General features: G+C 46.4%; 1 protein-coding gene across 5 annotated transcripts in view; it reads left to right on the plus strand.

Moving 5' to 3' along the window:
* FBXW11 (F-box and WD repeat domain containing 11) overlaps window positions 1-12,070 on the plus strand; it is a 70,419-nt gene that overhangs the window by 28,287 nt on the left and 30,062 nt on the right. For 4 of the 5 annotated variants that reach the window (XM_065030380.1, XM_065030381.1, XM_065030379.1 and 1 more), the window contains 2 exons: window positions 10,143-10,205; window positions 11,250-11,475. In XM_065030380.1, the coding sequence (XP_064886452.1) occupies window positions 10,155-10,205; window positions 11,250-11,475 (277 nt within the window). In that variant the 5' untranslated portion in view covers window positions 10,143-10,154. Of the gene's footprint in view, window positions 1-4,409; window positions 4,505-10,142; window positions 10,206-11,249; window positions 11,476-12,070 lie in introns of those variants that run through there. The other variant, XM_065030382.1, reaches the window with a different exon arrangement.

The raw sequence follows: 12,070 nt of genomic DNA on the forward strand, positions 1-12,070 counted from the left end.
AAGCTCTGAGCATTTGCTGCATTTAATGTAGTAGTTTCAGCGAATTCACTGTGCAGGTAACACAATTTGAAGTTCCCCTTGAGTCTTAAATGTGTGGAGGAAACACTGTTTTACTTTGCGATGCATTAAGATTAGAAGTGCAAATAGATTCTACCTAAAGAATTTTATGCGGAAAATTAATTAGATGAACCATTAGCACTATTAGTGCAAAACCAGTAATAGTAATTGTAGCTGAGAACTTGTGGTAACTTTTCTTAATTAAAAACCAAACCAAACCGAACCAAAAAACCCCACAAAACCAAAAAACCCCACAACAGTATCTTGTTCCTGGTGTCTCTTTACCTTTCGGCAGCCAGTCTGTCATAGCCGTGTTTCTGATGTAAATATTTTACTGCTCAAACGATGGTTTGCGAGCGGAAAGGGTTTCTCTTTTGGAGTGTTCATACTCTAGAGTTGTGAAAGGTAATTAGAGATGTTGTAGTGATGCCAGCGATGAGCCCAATAACTGCTTTAATATCCTAGTGAGGTGCTGAGATTTTTCTGCTCTGGGCAAGAATATGACTTGTGAACGTACCGTACACGTCCCCAGTCTGCCAAGGAAGGCTGAGGGGCCTTATAGAAAGGCATGAGCTGAGACCGCTGAGGAACAAGCACCACTGGAGACAGAATTAAACCAGCGCTAGGCTGGCAAAGGGCTGCTTAGACAACCAACCTCGGTAAAGCTCGGGTGAGGCGTCGCGGCGGGACTTGTGCCTGCTCCTCCACAGCCTCCCGTTTGTTAATTATTGTTATTATAGTTATTGATTGCATTTTTTTGAAATCCCAGCTGGAGCAAGGGGACATTGTGGAAAGCAGCGAGGCTCAACACAGCCCCCAGACCTTGCCTGTCTCCATTGAAAACCGCATTTGTCATTTTTTTTTTAGTAGGCTGATTCTGCACAAAACTCATACTTTCTGTTTTGAGGGGCAAGTGTAGAGAAAGTGATGCAATATAGATATACATGGGGCTTGGCGTATTTATATTCAGCGAAATATTTTGCATGACATGCAAGTTTTGCAAGTCGTGGTTCGATGCAGGGGTGAGTCAGCTGCTTGTACAACTCCACAATTCAGTGCTTATTGTCCTTGTAAATACAATGTATGAATCTGGGCTGGATGCAGTGGGTGGTGATGACTGACCCTGTACTCCAGACACACAGAAATGCTGTTAAATGAGAGTGCGGGTGTGTTTGAAACAGTTCCGCACGAAACATGTGAGCCGTGATCCCGCAGTACCTGTTCAGATAAACCCGCCTCTAAGAATCACAGAATCCCAGAATGTGAGGGGTTGAAGGGCCCTGGAAAGCTCATCCAGTGCAATCCCCCCATGGAGCAGGAACACCCAGATGAGGTTACACAGGAAGGTGTCCAGGCGGGTTGGAATGTCTGCACAGAAGGAGACTCCACAACCCCCTGGGCAGCCTGGGCCAGGCTCTGACACCCTCACCCCAACAAGTTTCTTCTCATCTTTCAGTGGAACCTCCTGTGTTCCAGTTTGCACCCATTGCCCCTTGTCCTGTCACTGGTTGTCACCAGAAGAGCCTGGCTCCATCCTCCTGACACTCCCCCTTTCCATATTGATCCCCAGGAATGAGTCCCCCCTCAGTCTCCTCTTGTCCAGCTCCAGAGCCCCAGCTCCCTCAGCCTTTCCTCACACGGGAGATGCTCCACTCCCTTCAGCATCTTGGTGGCTGCGCTGGACTCTCTCCAGCAGTTCCCTGTCCTGCTGGAACTGAGGGGCCACAGCTGGACACAATATTCCAGGTGTGGTCTCCCCAGGGCAGAGCAGAGGGGCAGGAGAACCTCTCTGACCTACTGACCACCCCCTTCTAACCCACCCCAGGTACCATTGGCCTTCCTGGCCACAAGGGCCCAGTGCTGGCTCATGGTCACCCTGCTGTCCCCAGGACCCCCCGGTCCCTTTCCCCTACGCTGCTCTCTAATAGGTCATTCCCAACTTACACTGGAACCTGGGGTTGTTCCTGCCCAGATTCAAGACTCCACACTTGCCCTTGTTATATTTCATTACATTTCTCCCTGCCCAGTTCTCCAGCCTGTCCAGGTCTCTGATGGCAGCATAGCTTCCAGTGTCACCACTCCTCCCAGCTTGGTGTCATCAGCAAACTTGCTGACAGTGAATCTATTCCCTCGTCCAAATCTTTGATGAATATATTGATGAAGAGTAGTAATTTTATTTAAAAATTTATTTATTTGCAACTTATTTGTGAACATAAATATACAAAATAAACCACCCCAAACCATGGATGACTTGAACTGGCTGGCAGATCCGAAGCATCCTCCCCGTCTCGTGTTAGAAACTACACCTCCTGCTGAAAGCGCTGAATGTCTTGGGATTGCAGTCATTGGATTTTGTTTTTCTAGTGATGTCTGTTTGCTGAATGGAAATCCAGGTGTGCTTGAAAATAGCTGGGAACTTGGACAAAAGCAGCACATGTTTTCGCGGTGCAGTCAGAGCCTGTGTGGCAGAGCTGGATCAGGACAGTAATTCTGAACTGCTTGTCGTTTTTGTGTGTAACTTCATTTCAAAAACACGTTGGGTAGTTTAGTCCTCAGTGGACACCGGCCACACTGGGCTGACTTCTGAGATTAACTTCACATTAAGCCAGACATAATGATTATTAAGAGATATGCAGTTACGTGTTTACAGAAGAGCAGCAAATTAGTTTTGTAATGAGGTTAAGGTGAAGACTGATACTTAGAAACAGTTAAAATGCTCTACTAATTACCAACCATCATAGCGTTAGTGATTAAACAAGCTACAGTGTGTTTAGTAGCTGCTTGTAGTCTTTTAACCTGCAAAAATAACTGTTCTGGAATGTTTAGGTGAAGAATGAGTTGAGATTTTCTTTCTCTGAGCAGGCGACTGCTGGGTTTTGGGGGTTTACTGGTAAGTGGGTCCTAGAGAGAGGTCCAGTGGGCTGTGCAGGAGCATCAGCTGTCTCTTAAACACATCCCATCTACAGCTTGTGGCCAAATGGCAACGGTTGTTTTAGTGACTTTAAACACAGACTGGGAACTGCCGGTGCTCAATTCACCCTGTCTGCCTGCAGACTTTCCTGTGGTTAGTCAGGAGCCAAATAAAAACGACACCTTATTTTAGGTATGAGGGTGGGTTTTTCTCCTAATTTTGCCTTCAGCTGTTGAATCTTGGGAGACTCTTTTAGTGTTTCAAGTGTATTTTTGCTTGAACTTCCAGCAATAACTCCACTAAAATAAAACCTGGCAGCTGGGAGAACAGCTAGCTAGGTAAGAAATGAAGCACATTGAGCTTAATTTGAGCCGATCCCCAGCGATTGCATAAATAGTTTGAGCTGAAACAAGCAGTTACTGGTACAGGTGTCAAATATAGACATGTCCATGGTCAGCAGAGTTACCGCTGAAGCTGGAATCGTGGAATATCTCGAGTTGGAAGGTACCCAGAAGGTTCAAGTCCAGCTCTGTTCCTTGCAGGACTAATTAAAACTGAGTCGAGTTGAGCTCAATGAGCCTTAGAGCTCTGTTTTCATGGTGCTTTTTAGTGACTGTGGGCAGTGGATCGAGTTTATCTGCCATTTTCAGAAACTCTTTGTTTGGAAAATGATTTGGCTCTGGGCTGCATTTCCTACTTTTCTCAAGTGATTTTGTTCAGTAAGGGTAGGACTTGATTCCCTCACCAAATTACATCATTAATGGCTGTTTTGTATAGGCAGCTGCAGTGAGGTTGAGCCGTGGCTGGCGATGCGCTGTTGCTGTCACCTCTGAACCAAACGTCTGCACTGCCCGGATCGGAATAACCCTCCGTACCTTTTTGTTCCTACTCCTTTGATACGGGAATCTTTGATGTCGTTGCTCCATACAGAGCCTGTGGTGGTGCTTCTGAAGAGTTTGTTTGGAAGTGCTAAATCTTTGCAGTGCTTAGGACAAGCAAACTTTGTCTGTGACTGCCTATTCTGACCTGGCATTTGGAAGCACTGTAGGATTTTTGCATTTCTTTGCAGCCTGGCGTGTACAGATTCGGAGGGGTGTGATAAGGAAGGGATTTGGCCCTTGCTGTGGGAAGATTTGATTCATGTCTTGTGCAGTTTTAGTGGTTCTCCAGCTCCACGGAGTGTTTGTGCTAGCAGCTAAAAGAAGAAAATCCCTCCTATCCCTGAGCAAGTATCAAGATGTTGTTAATAAACACCTGGTTTAGCGAACAGTAACCATGCCCTCCTGAGGAGAGGCCTGCGTTCATTTTGAAACGCTTTAAGGCGTTTGGGGCTTTCTGGCTGTTTCTGAGCAGGGAGCCACGAGGCACACGTGCTGATGGCTCCGCTGCTGTGGTCCAGCTGTCCCATGGGGCGCTGGATTCCTCCTCTGCTCAACGTGTCATTAATACCTTGGGCAGTCCTTGCTGGCAGAGCCGGTTTCGGGAGGCAGTTGGAGCACACAGAGCTCGAGCTATGTTTGACTTCACGATATCCAAGTATGTATTAGTTATTTTGTATTGTTTCCTTCACCTTCTCTAAAGGCAGATGTAGATGTGGTTTGCTAAAGATCAGAGCTGAACTCTTTTGATTAGTTTTGCTTATTTTGTAATTTCAACCGAAATTTCCTGGTATTTTTTCCGGTGAGTGGGAATTTTCTCAGAAATTATGTTTTTAAGGCTCAGCTTGGTCTTTGATGCTGATCAGCAGTACTGGTGTAGTCTCAAGGGCAGTGGGAAATAGAAGTTCCTTTTCTATCACTTCCCCTTCCATTATAGCTGGAAATATAATAATTGAAGATCGTTTTGGTTTTTTGAGGTAGCACAGCTCTTGTCTAACTGTGTCTATCCTGTGTGTGCTGCGGGTGCACCCTTGGGTAGGGAAGATCCCCGCTGAAGGAGCCTGGCGGTGCTGTCTGCCTCGCAGGGGCTGCGCCGCTCCCGGTGTGTCTTGTCCCGGTTCCCAGGATTGCTGCCGCCACCTCTGTAATTGCTCCCTCGATACCGGAGCTCCGAGCGGGTTAAAGAACAAAGCGGGGCGCTGATCCTCCTCAGCGGCTGTTCAGGGACTGCAGGCACTCCCGAGTGCTCAAGCGCCGTGCAGACCCAAGCCTATAGCTAAGAAAAATACAGTAGAAATCTGGTTAGCCCTACAGGTTTGGGAGATTTCTGCTAGAAAAGATGCAGCTTTTTTAATATATCTTGTGAGATGAGCCTTGCGGGCTGATTGTTGTTCATCTACTGAAAAACTCTGGTGCTTTTGCACCTGATGTCGTAGGACCATACGCATGTGGAACTATTAGGCTTGAGACTTAGTTGCTATCAGGTAGCTAAAGATCTTAATTGAAACTGTGATTGATGAAATTTTATGATACCTAGAAAGTTTTTGCCTTTGGGGATCATTCGTGGCTGTTTTTATTTTGGAAGATTTAATAATCTCCAAAGGAAATGAGCTTTGTGTAGTGATGCTTGTCAGTACCTCTTTCTCCCCAAGCAACTTTTGAACCTGTTTGCCATGTTCTTCTGCATTTAATAGAAATCCCAAAGACGTGAGGTATTGTGGAGAGAAGGACTAAAGCAAGCTGGAGGTTACTGCAGAACTGGCCGTGGAATACGGGATGCAAATCTTCAGGAAACAAGCTTTTAAATTCTACAGCTTATTAGTGAAAATAAGGACAGGCTTTTCTCAGTGCAACTTTATTCAGTTGGGTTATAACAAGTATAAGGCAAGGGAAACCAGCTCTGCTCAGCCCCATCATTATCACTTTGCTGCCATTCCCAGTAGGGGTGGAAAGCGCTTATTCCAGGCTGGCTAATTAAGGAACGACAGCTGCTTGGAAATAGCATTCTACTTTTGCAAGAGCTCTGAGCAACTTAGCAAGAATTTCTGGAAAAAAAATGAACTTATCAACAGGATCAGTTCCACTGTGAGAATCTGCCAGGCTGTTGTGGGGGTGAAAATCCCACCTGTTCTCCCACAGTCTGCAGGTGCAGGTCAGTTGTGTTGTGGGGAAGTGGACGAGAGATCATTGCATCAACGCTTGATGCTGTTTGGCAGCTGAGCTGCGGAGAAATGGAGTTAAATCAGTGATAAATCCACTTTAAAGCTACTGTTGAGAGCGGCGGAGGCAGGCGGGACGGGAGCTTTCTGCAGAGGGCGGCTGGGGAAATACTAATAACAGGGTTCGGGCTGAGGGGAGGGAAGAGCTGGCCGTGTAGATGTCTATCGTCCTGCTTGCACAAGAGCTGGGGCAAGGGCTGGTGGCACCAGCTGCGAGGAATTTTGAAACTGTTCTTCTGCTGAGTGCTGTGGGTGTACGGGACGGGCGAGAGTTGTCTGATTGCTTCTTCCAGACGACAGCGCAGGATCCGCCCCGTCGTCTTTTAGTCTTCAGTTCATAGGCGAAGTGATTTAGAGACACATTGGAGTCGTGAGTTAGGATGTATGTGAGCTGGGGAATGACCCCCCAAATGAAGTGTTTAACACAGAAGTAGAGTGAATTTATTAGGAAGATAAAACAAGGGAAATAAGCTATATGTTTGGGAGCAGAAAGGATCAGAATGAAGGATTAAAACTATCAAGCTCTCATATATACTAAGAAAAAACAGAGTGAGTTTAGCATGTGGAAGGAGAGGAAACATAATAAACGCTGTAGTAGGTACCGTTAAATTAATACATCTACCCGCTTCTGCTAAATACATAAATACACTGTTAAATTTCCAGCCTGAAACTCAGCCCATGTAGTCTGCCCTCACGTTCATGGTCCCAGAGACACTTGTCAGCAGCAGAACTGCGTGTGCCAGGTGACCCGCTGCTGGATCCAGCACTGTCCCCTGCGTCACCGCTGGGCTCTGGAGGGACAAGCGGAGAGGACCCGGGGACACAGTGGGGATGGCGCATCTCCCCACAGCCCGGTACCCGGTCTGCCTTACCTGGACAGCAGCAGGCACACCGCAGCACTGAGCACAAGCGCCTGCTCTGCAGGCAGGAGCCTTGTGTGGAAGTCTGATCATTTTGGTGTTGTGTCCTCCCATGCTGTGCGTTACGGTGCTGCCCTGCTATAGGTTTATTATCTATTCCTAGAATGAAAAGATGTAACGTTTAGGAGACAGCTCTTAGCCAACCTCCCCAGCCTATGTGATTGCTGAGATGTTTCCCAGTAAAGGAGCAGAAGAAAGCAATGGCAGAGCCTGACTGCGAGCTGCTGAAGGGAAGTTAGTTTGGGGCTAAATTGATACCATGTGGGTTTTCTGCTGAATATCACAGAATCACAGAATGTCAGGGACTGGAAGGGCCCTGGAAAGCTCATGCAGTGCAATCCCCCCATGGAGCAGGAACACCCAGATGAGGTTACACAGGAAGGTGTCCAGGCGGGTTGGAATGTCTGCACAGAAGGAGACTCCACAACCCCCCTGGGCAGCCTGGGCCAGGCTCTGCCACCCTCACCAGGAACAAGTTTCTTCTCAAATTCAAGTGGAACCTCCTGTGTTCCAGTTTGCACCCATTGCCCCTTGTCCTGTCACTGGTTGTCACCAGAAGAGCCTGGCTCCATCCTCCTGACACTGCCCCTTTCCATCTTGATCCCCAGGAATGAGTCCCCCCCTCAGTCTCCTCTTGTCCAGCTCCAGAGCCCCAGCTCCCTCAGCCTTTCCTCACACGGGAGATGCTCCACTCCCTCCAGCATCTTGGTGGCTCTAATATGCTGATCCCACACCCAATGAGAATTCCTGTTCCTTGCTCTAGCACACAGGATCCATGCATATATTTATCTTCGAGCTGCAAAAGGGGATGAGCTATTCCTTACTCATTTAAGCACATACTAGTTGAAAACACCGTTAACAACATATAATCACTGTAATGAGTATTTCTACACATTCAAATTTCAGATAAAACAAGAAAACCTGTGTGTAATTCTGTGGAGCTACGTTTGGGGGTGTGGGGCAATTGGGTACCGGTTTGTGAGGGACCGGAGCGTCGGTCACGGATCATTTGCACGTGGGCGACAGTGCTGGTTCTGAACAGTGTGTGCTTCTCAACAGCTGCAGTGGCCCTCACCAGACTAGCGTGTGGAAAATGTGGAAAGTGCGGTTTACTTTTCCAGTGTTACTGTCCTATGACGTCCAGAAACACTAAAATAAACTTATCTGTTACTGCCTTTGTCCATTTTTGGACTCTCCACCAGCCACCTCCTGGGCTTGTGTTTGTCACATGTGTCATAACCAGAGACACTTGAGTTTTCCCATCACTCGGTGGGCATAGGTTTTATAGTGTCATCTTTTGTCTGTGTGATGCATGGGTGGTGGTTTGGCTTTTTTTTATACCAAACTGCAGGGAAGAAAAGGGTTCCAGGTGAACTTCAGACAGAGCAGGGTAGGCCGGCGGGGGGAAGGCTGACCTGTAGGCGTAATATCCTTAATTTTTCAGGTTTTCTGGTTTTAGTGCAGTACATTCCTAATGCAGGAAAGAGGAGAAGAAGAAGTGATGAATGCTTTGAGATGGAATTGTGTTTTAAATGGGGGTGGATGTAGCTATTAAGGGGTTAATTCGTAATACATGATGGCAGGAGTAAAGGAATTACATTACTTATTCCATCGTGTGTTTTACTTGAGTGTCTTGTTCCTCTTTCTGCTGAGGCAGCCGGTGGAGGGGGAGCGGGCTGAAATAAGTACAGATCATGTTTTAAGACATTGAGTTTTTCGTGTCAGGCCTGTGCCAGTCAGCACGTGTCTCCTGGACACCGTGATGGGCAGGACAGGGGTGCTGGGAGGCCACAGGAGTGGGAATTGCCATGGGGTCGGTACCAGTGAGCAGGGGGCAATCGATGGGAACTGTGGTCCAGATGGCAAAACGGAGCAGATCATGAAAACCAGCGTGGTGAGCAGGACAAGGGCAGTGATCCTTCCCCTGTGCTCTGCATTGGGGAGGCCACACCTGGAGTGTTGTGTTCAGTTCTGGGCCCCTCAGCTCAGGAAAGAGATTGAAGTGCTGGAGCGGGTCCAGAGAAGAGCAACAAGACTGGGGAAGGGACTTGAACACAAGCCCTATGGGGAGAGGCTGAGGGAGCTGGGCTTGTTTAGTCTGGAGAAGAGGAGGCTTAGAGCTGAGCTCAGCACTCTCTAGAACTACCTGAAGGGCAGTTCTAGCCAGGTGGGGATTGGGCTCTTCTCCCAGGCATCAGCAATAGGACAAGGGGCCATGGGCTTCAACTCTGCCAGGGGAAATTGAGGCTGGAGATTAGAAAGCAATTCTTTGCAGAGAGAGTGGTCAGGCACTGGAATGGCTGCCCAGGGAGGTGCTGGACTCACTGGCCATGGAGGTTTTCAAACTGAGATTGGACATGGCACTTAGTGCCATGATCTAGTAAACGGACTAGAGTTGGACCAAGGGTTGGACTGGATGATCTCTGAGGGCTTTTCCAACCCAGTCCATTCTGTGATTCTGTGTGTGAAAGCAAAAAAGGAAGAAGTGAGTGAAAGATTTGGAAAGCTGAGTTAAGCTCTCAGAGTAACATCCGCAGCTGAACGCTTATAGAAACCCTTCTATCTCTTGTTCTGGAACAACAGGGGAGAAAACAGCGAGGAGGGGCAGTTGTGGTGCGGGGGGAGCACTGAGGTGGAGTCGGGGTGAGGAAGGGTGGTGGCTGCGCGGGGTGACGGGGACGCAGAGCAGCTCCTTGTGCTAAGCCAGCGCTGGAAAAATGCATATTCTGTTGCATGCAAGTGGTGTATAGTGCTATTTTTCTTTCTTTTTTGTTTTTTCACTAGATGTATGCATCTTAACTTTGACAGAAAGTGCTGGTTGATTACTTTGACAGGTTTAATTACTTTGGCTTGAGTAGGATGCAAGTGAATTTATTTCCCAGTGAGGAGAGCGTTGAAAGGCTGCATGAAAACCTGTCAAAGGAAATTGAAGAGGGGTTGGGGAGTTATCTTTACAGTAAATGGAGTTGATAAACATGTCAGTTAAAAGAGGAATTTATTTATAATACCCAGGTTTTGTGGCCAGAAATCTTTGATAATTCCGTTCACTGGGAAAATGAATTTTATCTGTTCACTTGATTTGCTTTTTCGTAATGCTTGTAGAGCGAGGAATTGAAATAGAATCAAAATTGAAGTAATGCCTTTTCTTTTTTCATAGAACACGTCAGTAATGGAGGATCAGAATGAAGATGAGTCTCCAAAGAAAAATACCCTATGGCAGGTAGGACTAACATTTGGGGAGAAGGAGAGTTGCCTTGATTTTCTGTGGTCCCAAATCTTGCATCTGCGTAATCATCCTTGTACGGAGTTGACTGTGTCATACTAAAATTAGCTGTGCCTTCAAGTGAAGGATGACGCCGACGAATAATACTCGAGAAGTTACTAGGTTTTGTAGTTTGTGCCGACCTTGAAAGGCCAATTCTGCAGCAAAGGATACTTGGGAGTACAGGTCAACCTTGCTGAGCACGCGACTCGTTTCAGAGGAAAATTCCACACTTTCACATGTCAAGGAGTTGCAACCGGTTTGCTTGGGAGAAGTTTGGGAATATTTCTGCAAGCCAGCAGTTGTTCCCCAGCAGCCCCTCGGTGTCCCCAGGGGCTCAGAGCAGCCTGGCGTCCGTCTCTGGTTCTGTTGACCGATGAGCAGCGAGTCCTGGGGTGCTCTGGAGCGTCCTTGTTTGTAGCTAAAGCTCCCAGATTTTAATTATGGCCCAAACATTGACATGAGCTGCTTGTCAAGAACAGAACGAAGCCCTTGAGATCGTGTAATTCTCAGTGTTCATTTGTGGGCAAGCGATTCAAAACTGACATGAGGGTGTTAATACAAAGATTCAATTAGAGAATGAATACCTGGCTTTGGGATGTCGCTAAGCGTGTGTTATTCTAACTGTTGGAACCTCTGTGAATGGTTGGTGGGGGCAGAAGGGCCAAACTGCAGTGCGCAGCACAAACCACTGCTTTAATCTGGAGCAGTTTGTTCTCAGAAGAGTTAAGTTCCTCGCTGTGCAAATTGTAACAGGTGTAAGGGAACCGAAGTGTTTCGCCATAAGAAGTAACTTACTATTATGAGCAAGGTCTTTTCATTCATCTTTATTTATGAGATGTGAAGTTCACGTGGCATAATTCCCAGCCTTAATGTATTTTAAAATTTAATGCTGTTGATTATTTCTTTGTGTCTTCTCACATTTTCTTCCTCGAGAGTTCTTATAAAGCTGTTTCTGTTCTTGCTTATACTGAAATACTGATATTCCTTTTCTGAAAACAGATAAGTAATGGAACTTCATCTGTGATTGTCTCAAGAAAAAGACCATCGGAAGGAAATTACGAAAAAGAAAAAGACTTGTGTATTAAATATTTTGACCAGTGGTCTGAATCAGATCAAGTTGAATTTGTGGAACACCTTATTTCACGAATGTGTCACTATCAGCATGGACATATTAACTCTTACTTGAAGCCCATGTTACAACGGGACTTCATCACTGCGTTACCAGGTAAATTAATGTTTCTTTTACAAGAGGTGCATTTATAAATATTACTTTTTGGAACATCCTCCAGATGTAGATTGTCTTGTATAAGGTGGTGGTTCCGGAAGTCATTCTCTTCTGTGATTAATTGAATTGGCCACTGGATGCCAGTGTTGTTCCGTGTAAAAGTACTTTGAGTAGCATCTCCTGACGAGTAGTTTGTGTTTCACTGGAACCGAGTTGTTGTAAAAGTTGTATCTCTGCAACTCTGGTCTGAGTTCCTTTTCATATGAACCCCATAGCTGTAGAAAATACTAAAGAGGTGGTTCTGTTCGTCAAGTCTTTTATTACATTTTAGTTTCGCTCTAAGTGTCCTGCGTCCTTAGACAAGTGAATCTCGTGTGTCTGGTCTTGTTACTGACTTGAGCACAAGTTATTGTGGGTTTTCATTGTATAGTCCGGCTGTGATTCCTTCCTTCAGTTGCTCAGAAACCCCTTTTGCTGCTGGTTGATGTAAATCTGTAACACTAGTTCTGATATGAAATCTGTGTAGTACCGGTGAGTGGCATCCCAAGAACGCCAAGACATGGCAGTGACAGAAATCACAAGAGGAATCAGAAAC

Source organism: Columba livia, chromosome 14, assembly GCF_036013475.1.
Source record: "Columba livia isolate bColLiv1 breed racing homer chromosome 14, bColLiv1.pat.W.v2, whole genome shotgun sequence".
In the NCBI taxonomy this organism is placed as follows: Eukaryota; Metazoa; Chordata; class Aves; order Columbiformes; family Columbidae; genus Columba; species Columba livia.